Genomic DNA, 16,982 nt, shown 5'->3' with positions numbered 1-16,982 from the left:
AGGGAATGAGAAAGGCTTCTCTGAAGGCAAGGAGAGCCTTCCTCAGAAAAATGAAACTACAGCTATTGTTCTGTACCCTTGTCATTTCTTGAAAGCTGCTAAGCTGCAGATCTTCCCCTACGCCTCTAGCACCCTCATCCCATTTGGAGATCAGAGCAGCAAAGTATAGTCTCTGTGGAGCCCTCACAAGTGTATTCAATCTTCTTATTTAACTCAGTAGCTACAGAGAGCCCCACAATCCATGGTGCCAACAGACGCACTGTCCAACTGATCAGGAAGGAAATAGTGTGGGAAATCATCCCAAGGTTTCTGGGCTCTGTTTCCTGACTCTAGCAGGGATCCTGGAACCTCCAAAGGACCAGAGCTTCACAGGTGTCACTAAGGGTGCTAGCCTTCTGTATCTAAGGCAGAGGCTCTGGAAACTGGCAGGGTTTGTCTGCCCCAGAGGCATAGTCACTGAAAAAAACCAGCTTTGAACCTGTTCTGGGGCTATAGAGGCCAGAGACATTTTGTTTTCAGTGACCTGGTAGTTTCTGCTGAATCTTTGTGGCAATAGACTTGTTTCAGAAGCCTAAATATATATATCACACTAAGGTCCACAAGTTGTTATATTTATTTAGGCATTTGGTAAGCACCACAAAGCTTAAGAAACTTCAGCTTCTAGGTCTCATTTTAAAAATACCCAGAATATTAATCAGTCTAGTTTTTAAAGATTTTTATTCACTAAAGTATACGAATTATGATCTTCAGTTCAAATTTAATTAGTGATATTTTCAAGGCTTAGTAACGTAGGGATTTTACATGCATAAATCCTTGACAAAATGAGGTAGCTTTGCCCTTATAAACAATGACTGGAGCAGTGCCTAAATATCTGTAAAAATCTGATCCTGGACTCTGTTAATGATCCCATTAAAAGACTAAGTGAGTCTCTCCTTGCCCCTGAAGAGGGCAAGAGACTGAGGCTCTGTGTGGGTAAATTAATTCTCATTGACATGTACAAGGCTTTAGAGAGGAGATTTTCAGTTATGAGTTCACTAACATCTATAAATCATGGCTCACCTTCATGCTTCATTTGAATACTGCCATGGCTTTCCTTCTGTGCCTTTTTCCAAGCTGCTGGCCTCTATGCCTGGACTTATGCCAAGTATTAGGCAATTTCGTCCTTTGCTGCATACTCACTGCTGACTGCTGCTCCTCTGCTGGTAGAACCGTAGTAATACTGGAATTGCAATAGGAGGCTGCATGTGTAGTCTGGCTTGTTAGCCTGAGTTGTAGAAACCTTGTCCTTTCTTTTGTCTCATCTGCCTCCCTGTCTTTGCAATCCTTCTGAGCCAAGAGCACTGGAAGGTGACTGGAAAACAGCAGTGCTGTATAAAGGAAGGTACTGGAAAGACATCATCATTACCTGCAGATAGAATTGCTTTATCTCTAAGAAAGCAGATACCAGAACTTATTTTAGTTATATACCTGCAAATTAAGAGTTTTATTTCTTTGAGTTCATTCCATTCCATGCCAACCCACTCTGGGACTGGGGGATTTATGGTTCCTAATGATTTGGAGTCAGGGTATCAATCCCGTCAAAGGTGGGTGGGTTGTTGTTTAAGGCAGGTAAATACTTAGCCATTGTTTAACCGGTGCTTTCTGGGGAGCCTGTGGGAATGTTCTCTGGTTTAGAGAACAGATATTCTCAAGAAACAGACAATATTCCTTATCCTCTTCAGAAGCACTCAAATGAACCCTATGGTTTCCATAAAATCTTTTTATATCCAGGGAAAAAAATGGTACTATACACAAAATGTATATATCCTCACTACTCTCATCCTGTGCAGGTTCAGCTGTCATAGATATTTATCCCCTAACTCATATGATACAAGATACAAGACAGGTGCCACAGACACATGAGAAAAGCATCAATGTTCTGGTTTACAACAGGGCTTTTCACCAGATTCTCACTATCTGCTCTGAGTCAATACTGAAGGTGAGTGTAAGTTTTCACCATTTAAACTGAAAAAGTCTCAGCTTTTTTATTACAAATAAGTTACTGGGCAATTAGGTAAGTGATTAGTGTCTATTATTCAAAGTGTTAGCTTTGTGGCCATTTTTGTGCTCAAATGCTCCAGGGAAGTGGTAGCCATGACGAATATGCTATTTGGGTTTAGCAGCATTACTTTTCTCAGACAACTATTTCCCTGACCTGCACTGATGTAATTGCACTGCAAGCACCAGGCAGATTGAGCAAGGCTTCAGAGGTACTGGATTTAGCTGTAATTTTATTTCCTTTGGCTGAACAGGTACACTTCACCTGTTCCTGCAAGGGATTCTTGCAACTATAGCAATAGTAGTGAAAGCCCATTGACTACTTAGTTGTTACAAAGGAAAATTTTAACTGCCATGATGTCAAAATATGCACCCAATCAACAATTCATGCAAGCACAATAACACATTATTCTTAGATCTGGAAGGCATATCTGATAAGCTCCTCTTTAAAGTTTAGGAAGTGCCTGAGTCCCAGACAGCTTAGTAGAATATAAATGTGTATTTTGGACATTCTATGGATTGGTATAAAACATGAAAAAAAGTCACTTTGCAAAAACAGGACTGTGTAAAAGATGCTGCTCTCAGATAAAAAGATTCCTTCACTAAAATTGAAAAGTTTCATTAGCACATACAGTGTGCCTAAAATCTAAAAGCTGACTTATTATCCTCCTGTTTTTCTTCTTATTTTTTTGTCTGTTCTGCTTCTATTTGGCTAGCAGTTCTGGAGCCAATTTGCTGACCTTCTGTAGATCTTTTTCTCATTCAAATAATTTCCTAGAACATGCTGTTCTGAGCCTCAAGGATTTCAAGTCATAGAGTGAGGGAGAAGTGTTGAATATAATAGCCAGTTAATAAGAAAAATGAAGTGATAGAGATCACTTTTATCACTTTTTATCACAGCTGTGATGAAACATTAATGAAAAGATTAAACTTGCCTACTAACTTTACCATTTGCATTTGAACCACTAAAAAATGGTTGCCATGCAAGTGTCAGAAAACCCACAGGTGAATAAAATGAATCATTACTGGTGTATAACAATGTGACAATGATCATCAAAGATACTGAGGACCTGCAGTTTTCATCAACTGTTGATGGAGCTAGATGGCAAGATTTGTAGGGAGAGGTAGCATCTCTGTTGGGCCAGCTAGTGATGCATGCCATTCTTGCAGAGAAAGGCTTGTTTGCGTTAAGGTTTGTTCATTTTGTACACTTGGCAAAGATGTTATTTACTACTATAAACCCTTCCTTCCTTCCTTAGACCATGATGGCTACACCACCATTACAGTTACAAGATAGTTTGGGGCATACAGTGCTGCAGAAAAACAGATCCAGACAGTGCATCTGACATGACTGGCTACTTCACAAATCCAGTTGAAACTGAGCTATCCCACTACAGCAACCAAACTTTGTACTGGTACTTCATTACCAGGCATTGCTCAAATTCCCAAAAGGATTAGATAATGATCAAATATAGTTGTTCCTACATTTTTGGATCAAATGTTTATGAAAAGCCTCATCTTGATATTCAGCATAGAAATTATAGCTCAAACCACTCTCTCTAGTTAGATTTGTTTGCTTTTGCACTGTAAATGATCATTATATTTAACAAGTCTCTCTAACTTAACAAGGGTCTTTCTCATAGCATACTAAATAGAGCCTTCCCTTGCCAGAATGGCTTCTCTGGAGAGAAGGACATTTTCAGGGAAATTACAGTAGTATTTGAGTAATAGAACATGGTAGCGTGCTATTGTAACAGCGAACCTATTTCATGGGATGTGAAAATTTGCTCTTGGAAGTATTTGTCTTTCTCCGATTACACCAGAATACATTGTGTGATGAGTTTTGGAGGATGTAGTACAAATAATTACCATCTTATTTCTCAGGTCTGGGACCTAGAAACAGGATACCAAATATATCAGATTGAAGATGCGCATGGACTGAATACTGAAGTGACCTGTGCAGCCATTGGAATAAATGGTTTTTATCTTGCTACTGGGGCATGTGATGGTAAAGCAATTAAACAATTACCACATTTTTATTACATTTATTTAAAATTACATATTACATGAACAGACAGAACTCTTTGCCTTTACTCTCTCAGTGACAGAAGAATGAATTTTAGCTTTCTTCCATGGTGGGAGGAAGTATGTACAGAAAGGAATGAACAGCTACTGGTCTAGGGAAAAGGGGCGGGCGGCAAGTGTGTCTTGATTGGGTTTTATTTGCTAGGTGATTCATAGAAAGGTGATTCTTGGCTGCTTGGGCACTGGTACTTTGCTAGCCTATTGCCCTCTGGAAGACTATCTTCAAAGCTCTTGGTCTGAAAAGATGTTTCCTTGTAGGACTTAGGACCTAGATCTGTACCTAAATGGCTGCAGATGGAGAACGGTATTCTTTCAATTTTATAGTATCTAAGCTCAATTTTATAGTGTCCGCAGGCACTGAACACTAGAATATATATATATACATATATACATGTTTCCTGAATTTTTCATGTGTGTTATTTAGGGTGCATCATTTTCAGGCAATATGACAAGACCTCTCCAATACACAAGTGCTACACTGAAATCTGCAGTAAACTTCAATAATTTCGTAATCTGTTAACATAATTCTTCTCACATTCAAATGTTCAAGAGTACACATCTGAAGTATTAAAATATATTAAATACATGAAAGCTGCCTCACATAAAGAGGAGATGGCCTTTTCCACACAGCATACTGGCTAATGTTTCTTGTTTGTACTTCGGAGCAAAGACTGCACCTTTTATGGATCTTAAAGAGCACGACAGGTAAATGCTAACAAGTCTTACAAAAGTGAAGTCACATGCAATAACTGCTTCACTTAAGATGATGCTGTAGCTCCTCCCCACTAGCTCTGTGAGACAAATCCAGCAACCAGCTCCTTGCTGTAGCTCAGAACCTGAAGCCTCCTGCCCCTCAGCCCACACTATGCTTGCTCTCTGATGATGATAGTCCAGAAACAGAAGTAAGATAGGCAGCAGTCTTTTACCCTGGGCTGCAGCATAAACCAGACATGGAAAAAAGATGGAAAAATAGTGGGTCTAGTGGTGAAGATGTTTTCTGGTAAGTTCTGTGTCCCTAAGGATGCTTGCCTAAGAAACACACACAGTTACAGCTTTTGAAAAACCAGTGACCTAGCTCTGAACATTCAATTGGATATTCTTTTTTCTTCTCCTTTCCCTGTTTGATCCAGTTCAAATTTCTGACTTTGAGGCACCAGTTATTGCTGGAAGTTCATTCCCTTTTGTATATTTTTCTCATCCTTTTGTAGGAACATTGAAAATTTGGGAATTTGAAAGTGGGCAGGAAGTTAAAGCCTTACCTTTGGCCCAGCACAGCAAAGATGAGTGTCGTCTGCTGAAGATTGTTTATCTGAAGGCTAATGAGAGTCAACATGCACTTCTTGTTTTGGGGCAGAATGGGAAGATGAAAATCATTCAGGTTTTTAAAATATACTAGTTTTTTTTTTTTTCTAATTTAATTAGGTAGCTCCTAATTTTCAATGTAAAATAGGACTTTTTCATTAATTAGTAGATAACCTTTTAGAAACTGGCAAGGAACAATCCACCTCCTGCCTTTCTGTCTAAGTGTTAACATGTTCATTAGTCCATTGCTGGTTTTCAGCATTCTGATAATTTCTTTTCTTGCATTTGCTTTTCTGTTTGTGATTGAGATTTCAGTAGTTATAGATCCTTCAAGGTAAAAGCTTTAAAATACTGCTGTTGTTATTATAGACAGTGTTTACCCTGTTTAAAGAGTTTCTAGTTCATCAGCAGCTGAGACTGGTCAGAATTGTTCCTGCAAATCCTGTTTATGTATTTAGCTCCACTGCGCTGGTCAGAGCCCTGCTTTTTAGCAGCACCTCAGGCCTAGGGCCATGTTCTCGTGAGCCAGCTGTATCTTTTCCTCCTTCACTGCTGCCTTTCAGCCTTAGTGTGCTCCTTGGGCAGTGGAAGACACAGCATCACCTTCTTGGGTTCTGGATACCCGTCCTTTGTAGAAGTCACTGTCCCAGTTCAGCAATGAGCCCTCAGACTCATATTTCTGACCCATCCCAGTCACTTGTATGCCGTAGAGGCTTCATTTAGTATTTACTAATAGGAAGCTCCCATGACTCAGGATTCAGTTTCACAAACCTCAGAGGTCTCAGGCCTATACACTTGTGTCACTTTGAAGCTCTTCAACTGTAGCCTAATATGCCCCTTGGTATATTTTCCCTTTATGGAGAGTAGGTGGCCACAGTATTATCCTCCAAAAAAACCTCAATATTGGAGAAGATTTTTGCTAAAGAATTTTTTTTTTGGTCTAAAATTACTAGATTAAGACAGTGGCTGCCTAAAAACCGATACAGTGAAACAAGGCTAATAAATCAGATTGACTTGCTTGACTTGATTTTGAGAGTCTGCTCTGTGTTCCCTTCAGCTAAAATTAACAGCATGCATTTGGACCTCACAATAATTGTGGTTTCATTTCTCAGAGAAACCATTTTACTGTAGAATTTTCTTCCTCAAATTGGAATGTTTTATTTGGGACAAAATTCTCCTTCCGAAACTTTAAATCCACTATGTGCAAGGGAACAATGGTTGTGGAGAGAAGTAATAAGTTTTACTAGAAAGATGATACATTCAGGGGAAAAAAACCATACAAGCTCTCATCTTGGTAAATAATTTATTACTTGTGAGCCTCCCACCAATAAAAAGCTGTTTTATACAGGGTTTGCTTTTGATATTCAGGTTTTTCTGAAATACTGCATCAAACCAATTGCCCTCCAGTGTTATTGATGAAATTGTTAAACGATTCATGCAATGTACATGTTTCCCTTGACAAATAGGTTGGTAAGGAGTTGAATGTCCTCCAAGTCTTTATGAATCTAAGTACTTAATAGTGTTTCACATAATTGCAGAACTGTCTTTCTGTACAAGTGTTTCAGTGATAACGAGAAATACAAGTTGATATTATTCGCTTTTTAAGAGGCTCATAACACGGTAGTTGGCAAGGTAAACTTGAGTAACACCCCAAAACCAGTTAATCCTTTGCACGAATCTTCTATAGATCTTTCAGATTTTAGTCCTTCCCCCAAGTTATTTCTTGTCTGATACACTTAATATCATAAAATTTACTAAAATCTTAATCATTGCTTCATTCCGGAGTTCAAGACATCTATGAAAACAGCAGAAAACCTAAGGAACTGATTTCAGAAACACTTCCCAAAATGGACAGAAATATCCAAGTTAAAGCAGCAACTAGAATATCCAAGTTAAAGCAGCAACTAGATACTGAAGTGAATTTGTTATAGTTGCAGAAACTACCAAGGTAACTCCCAGTAGCCTCTAGGTGGTACAATGGCAAGGAATCCATGACTGAACCGTGGCTTGTTCTTCTCATGCAATTGGAAAAACCACCAGTTTTGCTGGTATGGTACATATGAGCTGGAGACTAGCAATGTTAATAAAACAAGCAGCTATAACAGAAGAGACAACTTACTTCAAGGGAGTAGTTAAACTGAATAAAACCAAAAGCTCTGAACTCCACAGCTGGACAGCTTCTAATATAACAGCAGATAGTTTAAAGTGAGTTGGAACATCTCTGCCTGGCACTTCAGTTTGTAGTGTAGGCATATGCTAGGTGATATCTGTAATAGTTTTTGCAGTTTGGCATAGAAAACAAGCTTTTGACATACACTTGCTGAATATTTTCTTTGGAATAGAGAAACCCTTTCCTTCCTCTTTCATTAAGTTAGTTATTTTAATAGGGTAACTCAGTTCAAACAAATCTATATGTCACCTGGGTGCTTCCTGAAGCAGTGTCGTTTCCACGAAAGAATCCAGTTGTGTCTCTGTCACTCAAGCCTGACACGTTACAAACACGTGATTTTTTTCCGGATATTCAGCTGCTGTCTGATACCAGTTCTCTGAGGAATGATACAGAGGTGAGAAATACTTCAAAGTTCCACATTGTTTACAGAAGGTTAGAAAGTAAAATGTTTACTGTGCCCTCAAGGATTTAAAGTTTTAGCAACAGGATAAGAACCAAATAAGTATGCCAAACTTTTCATTATACTGAAAGTCTAAAATAAATCATGTGAGAAAGTGGTTGTTTCTAAGGGCTATATCTGCCTAATAATCCATTGCATGGCTGTCGCCATGATTAAGCAGCTGCTCTGAACATATGCTTCAAATTCCTGTACAAAATAGTAAGTTGAGGTCCTTGTATAAAGTCTTCCAGAGGTGAAATGCCATTCATTAATATAGCTAGACTGACCTTCAGTAGTAGTGGCACATAAAGATCAAGCTGGGTGTTAAAGTGATTCCATTTTCTCTTCTTATCGCTTTGGTAAAATAAGATGTCAAATTTATGTTTCAGTCGTTGAGCAATTTAACTTGAATAGTCCACAACGCTTAAGTTTTGGTTTGCATAATTTCACTAACTCTGTAACAGATCTGGATGATGTTTATGGAAAGGTCATTATATCTCCGTTCAGTGACTCGTTCCTTTAACCTGATTAGGGTATCATCTCCATAAATACCTACTTCTGATTAATCTTCAGTTCCTACAGCTGTTTTTACATGCTCTAATTGCAACTGTACCATAGATGGCAGGTCTGGTTGACAAATGGAGGCTGCTGTCCTCTGCAGCAGGGTGTATCCCAGTACTCACTCCCTGCTTCCTTCTGGTGCTTCTCTGTAGCTCAGATACAACAGTATTAGAATAACATTGAGTAGGCAGTTGTTGTAGACACTGTTAATTTAGGCATCTTGTTAAATTAACAGTTAAAACATTTCATTCTCTAGTGCCCACATCGCTCCTACTCAAATTTTTTTTTTTTTAATGTTCTTTATAGAATTTCATACCTTCTGCGGAAATGAAGTGTTTTGATGTTTTAAAAGCTGAAGGATGCAGTTTGATAGCTACTGGAAGTGCAAATGGTGTAATAATTTTGTGGGATTTTGAATCTGCCTCTGTGAGATGCCTGTAAGTATTGCTTTCATGGAGGCATTTTGATCTCCAGTACTTCATACAAACTTTTCAAATGGCATACTGGAAATTCTAAGATACCTAGCTGTAAAGGGTGATGGACAAGCAGGAGTTAAAGTAGCAATTTATGTGGGCTCCCCTCCCTCCGACTTTAAATTACTTTGCTAGCTAGTCCTGACATTGCAGGTAGGAGAAGTGATCAAGAGAGAGAGTCATCTGGGGAAGGCATGATGTAATTAAGAATAGTGTTTTAACATAACTCAGCACTGCCACTGAAGGAAATTCTCACTATGTAAGTCACTCTCTCATTGGCTAGAGGCTGCTATTGAGCTGTAGAAACATCCTTATTTTGGAAGTTTTGTGTTCAGGAGGATATCTGGAAATAATGCTACTTCAGATTATAATGGCAGATGTTCTACATTATCAGTATCAGTATCATGGTCTATACACAGAAGGGTAGAAGTCAGATTCAACAAGGAGAAATCTGAAGTGATTCTGGAGGTTTGGGAGTAAAAACCTTTCACAGAAAGTGATGAAAAGTGAGCATAGGATGGTTCCAGATATTCTCACACAGATTAAGATGCTACCTCATGAAAGTGAACAATGACAACATGTCTGGTTAGACTGAGTGGAGCAGCACAGCAGTATTTCTGTGTTACTGATGGAATACATGCCTTTTAAGACCATACAAAGTCAATATTTAATTATCCTACCCAATAATTTCACAGCATCCTTCATGTGTAAAATTGGCACGTTTGTGAGAAAGTGAGCTGAGTTTTTCTGTACCATGGGAAATAATCAAAACTTAACTGCAGTTCTGGCTCTGCCTCTTCCTTTGCTTTTGCCTCCCCATATATGAGGGACCCAATTCATGTGGATACATGGGAGACAGGAAAGTCAATGCTTTGTAAGTAGAGTATTTTACCCAGTGTTTACATGACTGGTTTGAATGCCAGGAGCAAGGTACTTTTCTAACATTAACTTAGCCAGTTAACTTCAGCATAAGTTACTTTACTTTTCTCTTAAATACTAATTCTCAAGAAAATACTTGGCTGAATGAAATGTTCACCACTCTACCAGGTTCCTGTTTTTCTTGGCACAGGCACATTCTGTACCTACTCTTCACTGACATTAATCCATCATAACTGAATAACATTGTGAGAAACTGTGTCTAAAATTTTTAGGTGACATGCATTCTGGGAAATGAAATGTTAAATTTTTTAGATTACAAACAAAGTCTGCAACTTTTTCTGGGAGCAATACACAGCCTGACAGATCCTGTTCAAACATCTTTATTTTCAGGTGTAAAATTAATGAAGACAACCAGGCTTCAGTTCTCCAAGCATCTGGAGTCAATGCCATGTTATTCCTTGCACATAGCACTTTCTCTTCCAGGTAACTGCGTGCATTTTATCTTCCCCCAGGACAGGCGCAGTCATTTGGAATTTTGTTTTTGGAAACTGATGTAATGTTCATCAAAAATAGTTCATTTAAACGGAGATTTTCTTTGCATTTAGTCAATTCAAGTTCAAACAGTTAATTAGCTTCCCTATCTTTAAACTCATGTAATGCTTATCAATCCATACCATATGTTGTTTTTTACCACTCCACTAAGCTATCCTTTTGTCCCCTTAAATGACCTCATAAGTCTCAATTCTGTTGAAGAATTCAACACAAGTTAGCATTTATCAGGTATTAGTTTTCCTGTGTACTGTACCTTCTTTGATTCTTATCTCTGTGAGATAACTGTGTGGTGGCAAGGCTTTTTCTTTATTTTAAACCTGATACAATCCTCATGGTATTAGATACTCTCAGCAAACAAAGAGAGAGGCAAACTCATTGAAGTGTGCAGCCTCAAGTTTCATTTTAAAACAAACTAGAAGCTGGCATAGATTGGTGGTGTTGCATAGAGAACAAAATTCTAGCCAAATATGCTCATTTTGAGAGAAAGGCAGTGCACGTGTACATACCTCCAGAAGTGCTTGTCCTCCCACGGATATGCAAAGGCAATGGTAGGCAAAAGGACTCACTATGGTTTAAATACTTTTGCAGCTTTAAGGCCTTTAGCAATTAGGCAGCTTTTTCGCTTTCCTGAATCATAGGGATGGTTTATGGTCTTATATTGCTTTAAAACCTTCAAGTAGCTTATGCATTTACTACACTCCAAAGTGTACCAGTGCCACTTAATTGAGCATAAATTTGCTTTTTGACATTATAGCTTAATTATTAATTTAATAAATCCTAACTAAATTGAAATGCAGTGACTAAAATTAACAAATAGAATCTTTTATAAATCAAGAAAAGTTCTGATCATGTTTAAGCAGGAGGATCCTACAATGTCTTTGAATCATATAGGCTTAGGATGATTTGTACATACTGGGAAGGTACCTGGATGAATATGACTGTGATCATATATGCACACACGATGTTCGAGAATGATAGCAAGTTTGTAAAACCACACACTGAAAAATTACAAAGTCATGGCCACCTGCCCAAATTTAAGTGAGCTACGCCAGCTGCATACTTTCTATATGTGTTTTACATTATCCCAGTTATTCAGATACTCTTGTCAAAAACAGAGCAGCTGTGACATTGGTGTGAGTTATGTGGCCAGAAACTCTAGACTTAGAAACACAAACAATGAAGACCATCTCCAAATTTTTTTTGCTGAGTTTCTTCCACAGAATCCCATTTCTGATCATTATCTTAACAGATTGAAAATGTTTCTGTAATTAATTGAAAACTAGTTGCAGAGCAAAGCATTGTGTAAAATGAAAGGGAACAAGCCATTGGCATGCACTGAATTTTTCCTCTTCACCTCTTGAGGATGAACACCAGTGTTAATTTTGATTTACTACGGATTTAATTTGCTCAAAACTCCTGATAGAAGAGGTTGGCTGTGTAATACGTAAATATTTCCTAGTTACTTGGATAAATTTCTGAAACGTCAACAACCCTTAGTCAAATCAGTGTAATCAATTCAGGTACTATTTTATTATGCTTTTTTAAACTGGATGATGTTGATTTCCAGGTAGCAAACAGTATCTTCAAGAATGTCAGTGATCTCCAATAATTTCTTTCACACAGGAAAATTCATTCCTTGCCCTCTAATACCACTACTGTGAGGAGTGATATCAGTGCCATTCCAGAGCACAAGAGCAGTTCTTTGAACCTACATAAGGTAGGTATAGTGGCATCACAGATTCAGTAGCATTCAAAACAAATGTCTGTTTTCATTTGGGTTTGGGTTTTAAAATCCTGTAGCTTACCAAAATCCCTCCATAAAGCCATGCAAAAAACTAAATATCAAGAATTACAGAGAAATTAACTTTGTTCACCTAAGGTGAATGAGGTGGAGAATTAAGAACACATTCTGTCAGGCAGCTAGCTCTGTGATACATGGAATAGCTGACTATCAAAGTGTTTGTCAGATGTTTATCACTAGTAATTCTGACTTTCAAACAGGGGTATAGAAGAATTCAAAGGGGAAGGTAAAATAGACAAATCATGAAGTATTTGAATAAAAGTGGAACCACATTACACTGCAGCCACACTTGCTTGGATACATTGCTTTCAAATGACATGAGAATTTTTTTTAATCTACCATCAAGATGCCAGTGTCTCAGTCTGTGTATTTTTGCTAAGGATAGCATTATGATTTTTGTAACACTTTTCGTCTTTTTATGCCAGATGAACGTGCTATATCTGCAGAGCAACAAATAGCAAGTAGGCAAAAAGAGGAAAATCCTGCTACCTCAGATTCTTTCCAGCATACTGTTTCAGCAGAGCATGGCACTTTCACAGATTCCCAAGTAGACACAGGCCTAACTGTCATCTGCAAACTAAAGTATAAAATATCTTGTGCAGTGTAGTCATTAGAATAACAAAATGGACAGTCATCTGCAGCTCTTAAAAAGATCCCCAAAAGCCCAACACATCAAGCCTTACATAGATCAATAGGTAGGATGAGATTGAAGTGGCTTTTCCTTTTCTAAGATACCTCAAACACTCGTGGCTGCATAGTTTTTCCCATCTTATTTGACTTGGCAATTTTTGAGGCCAGTATACTGACTAATGTCAGCCTTGGGGATCCTCGGAAGCCTATATAGTAAGGCACAAATGAAGGACTATGACAATTCTCATACTGAAGATGCAGATGTGAGTAAATGTTACTGCTATTTATGCACTGTGTTCATCTTTGCTCAAGGCAGTAAGGACTATATGTATGTTCTGAATAAAAGTCTCTAAGTAAGAGATCTAGGTTACATTTACATGACTGTGACTGACTTCGCTTGTCCTAAGAAATTAACACCATTCAGCCAAATTTACCCTTAGTATGTTTCTAAATTCCAATTAATTTCATTTGTGATTTGTTCATCTGTGATTTTGACTCTTTTCAGATGAAATGTTTCTTGTTTTCACTCAATGCTGTCCCAGATTGAATGGAAATTGGGGGAATATTTGATTCCTTCAATTAAAAAAAATAAGTTCTTAAACTAATTTCAGCTAGAGAACTCTTCTGTAATTACACCCAAATTCCATTTTCTAATTCTATTACATTTTATTCCTTGCTTTCAGGAAAATGTACAAAGTGATGAAATTAGTGCTGAAATAACAACAGGTATGGAAAGATGTTTTTCATTCTCTTTGTTGTTGATCCATAAGTTCTGCCCAGTTTACCATAGAAACCATGAGTTTGTCAGTTCACCTGGCAAATGGTGTTTAAAATACTTGGGATACTATTAGTATGTGGATGACTCTCCTGGTTTTGGCTGGGACAGAGTTAAACCATGACAATGACACACCTCAATGTCTTTTGCTGACCCCGATTTGCAGTTATTGGCCAAAAGCCAGGCCAGGATGCAGGATATGTAAGGACTTAATGGCTGATTTTTTTAAATAGAGATGATGCTGAATTTGGGAATGTCAACTATACATACTTCTCATACTTTTCAGAGTAATGCCACCTTAATGATGGAGTTTATTTTCAAATTTACTTTTTTTCTAGTGTTATGTAATTTCTGTACCTTTAATAGAAGTATGAAAAATTGTTGAGAGAATGTATGATCATTTGTGTTCCAAAGCAGAAGACACAACTGGGTATAAGAATATCCAATACTTGAAGACAAATGCACAGTTATCCAATGCTGTAGCAGGAGACTCACCAATACTGGCTTCTGCTCATGAAAATGGCTGTATCTGCCTATGGAGTATTCAGGTAGCTATCTGAATGTTTTTGGGATGGGACTGGACCATTGAGAAAACAATCTTTGGAAACCTGATTTTTAACTAGCAATTGCAGCAAAAGACATTTTATTGCATTTTTTGGTTAATAGTTTCTTCCACAGGCACAGATTAATTCTGCTTTAATAACTGCAGCAGAGAGTAATGGCAAATGGTAAATGAAGAAACATGGTTTGAAATAACTATAACAAAAACTGACTCTAAAGTTATGTGAAAATCTAGAAGTTGATTTTTCACCCACATCATTTACCTTCTAAGAAAGGATGATAAGCAAGGCAGAGTGTCCTACTCTTAGAAGATGAGAAATATCTCTGGAACATTGCACAAGCCAGCTAACACTAGCAGAGTTACAAATCAGGAGAGAATAGTATCCTAATACATAGTGTACAGCTATAATCAGCTTGTAAAACCAGTCGTACATCAGAATGCAAATGGCATAGTTGTCATATCACCTCAGACTTATTCCAGAAAAGATGTTACTCTAAACAAGAGATAAAAAGTAAATGCAGAAAGAAGGGGGAGTACCATGATATGACTGGGTAATATTGGTCATTGTGGCAGGCAGTGATCACAATACGTAGCCATGTAAGGCTTTAACAGGAATCCAGCAAAGGCAGGACATAGCAAGAATTTTTCAGAAAGATGGTGAGGTATCTTTGCAGATTTTTTATGCAAAAATAGAATATGATAGTAAATGTCCCCAAGTACAGTAGGTCTTGGCTTTATTGGGGTTTTTTGTCTTCATGGTTGATATATTAGTGTGCTTAGATTCCTGTTGGAATCTCCAAGTTTAGATAATGGTGATATCATCACTGACATGATTGTCATCATTGTTACATGGATGACAGAGTCAAGATTCTCCTTATCAGCAAGACTTTCTCCCTTACCTCCTCACAAACCTGAGGAGACGGTAAGGGAGGAAGTCTACTAATGCTTGCTTGCAAAATATGACAAGTTGGTGAAGGAGACATCCTGGGTCCATTTGCAGCAAGAAATGATATTTCAGTAGCAAATGAGATGCATACTGATGATATTCCATAGCAAATGAGAGATATAAGTGGTAAAGTAGACGTAGGTACAGATAGACTCTGAATTGCCTGAAGAGTGAAATAGCTTGTCCTTTTGATGTAGGAGAGATGGCAACCAGAAGAATACACCCCAGCTATCTTGGTCATTCAGTAGATTAGGAAAATACCTTTTCAGCTGCTTTCTGAATAGATATGAGCTAAGTAACACTGAATAGATCAAATCAATGGCACTCAACTTCTGATGCATTGATTATTATTTTTTTCATGTAGACATTATAAAGAGAAATATGTGTTTGTTTATTTATTTTAGGGAAACCTATTGAAAGAACTTTTGCCATTTTCAAAATATCCTTCAGTTCCTCTGACAGCACTATGTACAGACACATCCACTAAAATGCTTTTGGCAGGCAGTAAGGGTGAGTAAATTTGCTAGGCATTCTGTTCAGGACAGTTTGCAGGACCACAAAATATCATGTTGTAGGTGTGCCAAAAATGTGGAAATGAAGGTCCAAATGCTGACAGACTTCCTCCATCAAAGCTGTAATTAAATAATTGAAAAAGGTATTTTCTGGTATGAAAGGATGGTAGATTAAAGCTTAGCATTACATTAATAGCAGTATCAGTAGAATTGTGTTAATAAAAGACATTACAATTTTCTTTATTCACAAGCCCAACATATACTTTTCATCTGAATTACTGTACTAATACCAAGGGCAAAGATTACTGCTAAAAACAAGTAAAAATTTCACATTCATGGTAATAAAACTAAATAAAAACCTGCAGTTGTGGCTGCACCAAGAGCCATGATTCGGACGCTGATATGGAGTGCACAGTAATGGCATCAGCAGTATGCTGCTATATAAGGAAAGAAAGCACTTGTGGTCTGTGCTAGCAGCTCATTGTTAGACTTTTAATTTCACATCAAATCTGGCTTTCATCTGGCAGAAAGTCCAAGAGTTTATCTGCTGTCTGATTGTGTGTGGTGGTTTGACCCTGGCTGGATGCCAGGGGCCCACCGAAGCCACTCTATCACTCCCCTCTAACCGGACAGAGGAGAGAAAAGTAAATCAAAAGGCTCGTGGGTCAAGATAAGGACAGGGAGAGATCATTATATCAGTTACCATCACGGGCAAATAATCAACTTGAAAATAATTAATTTATTATCAATCAAAGTCAGAGAAGGAGAGAAGAAAAACTGCTAGATCTTAAAAACCTTCCCCCCACCCCTCCCTTCTTTCTGGGCTCAGCTTCACTCCCAGTTTCTCTACCTACTCCCCCCAGTGGCACGGGGCAGGGGGAATGGGGGTTGAGGTCAGTTCATCACACGTCATCTCTGCCGCTTCTTCTTCCTAGGGAGAGGACTCTTCCCTTGCTCCAGCGTGGGGTCCCTCTCACGGGAGACAGTCCTCCACGAACTTTTCCAACATGAGTCCTTCCCACAGGCTTCAGTTCTTCACGAAATGCTCCAGCATGGGTCCATAATTTCCACGGGGTGCAGTCCCTCAGGAACAGACTGCTCCAGCGTTGGGTCCCCTGCGGGGTCACAAGTTCTGCCGGCAAACCTGCTTTGGCATGGGCTCCTCCCCCCACAGGTCTGCAAAGTCTTGCCAGGAACCTGATCTGGCCGCAGGCTTCCCACGGGGTCACCGCCTCCTCCCTTCGGGCATCCACCTGCT

At 38.4% G+C, this 16,982-nt stretch overlaps 1 protein-coding gene across 1 annotated transcript in view; it reads left to right on the top strand.

Annotated features, from left to right (window-relative positions):
• The window catches only part of WDR64 (WD repeat domain 64), an 85,069-nt gene that overhangs the window by 54,444 nt on the left and 13,643 nt on the right, over positions 1–16,982 (top strand). Inside the window, exons 13-23 of the mRNA XM_035900275.1 lie at positions 1,830–1,978; positions 3,922–4,045; positions 5,331–5,500; positions 7,812–7,988; positions 8,901–9,031; positions 10,337–10,429; positions 12,122–12,215; positions 13,613–13,655; positions 14,071–14,072; positions 14,160–14,252; positions 15,617–15,722. Coding sequence (XP_035756168.1) covers positions 1,830–1,978; positions 3,922–4,045; positions 5,331–5,500; positions 7,812–7,988; positions 8,901–9,031; positions 10,337–10,429; positions 12,122–12,215; positions 13,613–13,655; positions 14,071–14,072; positions 14,160–14,252; positions 15,617–15,722 — 1,182 coding nt within the window. The remainder of the gene's footprint in view (positions 1–1,829; positions 1,979–3,921; positions 4,046–5,330; positions 5,501–7,811; positions 7,989–8,900; positions 9,032–10,336; positions 10,430–12,121; positions 12,216–13,612; positions 13,656–14,070; positions 14,073–14,159; positions 14,253–15,616; positions 15,723–16,982) is intronic.

The sequence above is a fragment of the Egretta garzetta genome, unplaced genomic scaffold (assembly GCF_000687185.1).
Source record: "Egretta garzetta isolate BGI_Z169 unplaced genomic scaffold, ASM68718v1 scaffold248, whole genome shotgun sequence".
In the NCBI taxonomy this organism is placed as follows: Eukaryota; Metazoa; Chordata; class Aves; order Pelecaniformes; family Ardeidae; genus Egretta; species Egretta garzetta.
This window is presented reverse-complemented; position numbering and strand designations above follow the sequence as displayed.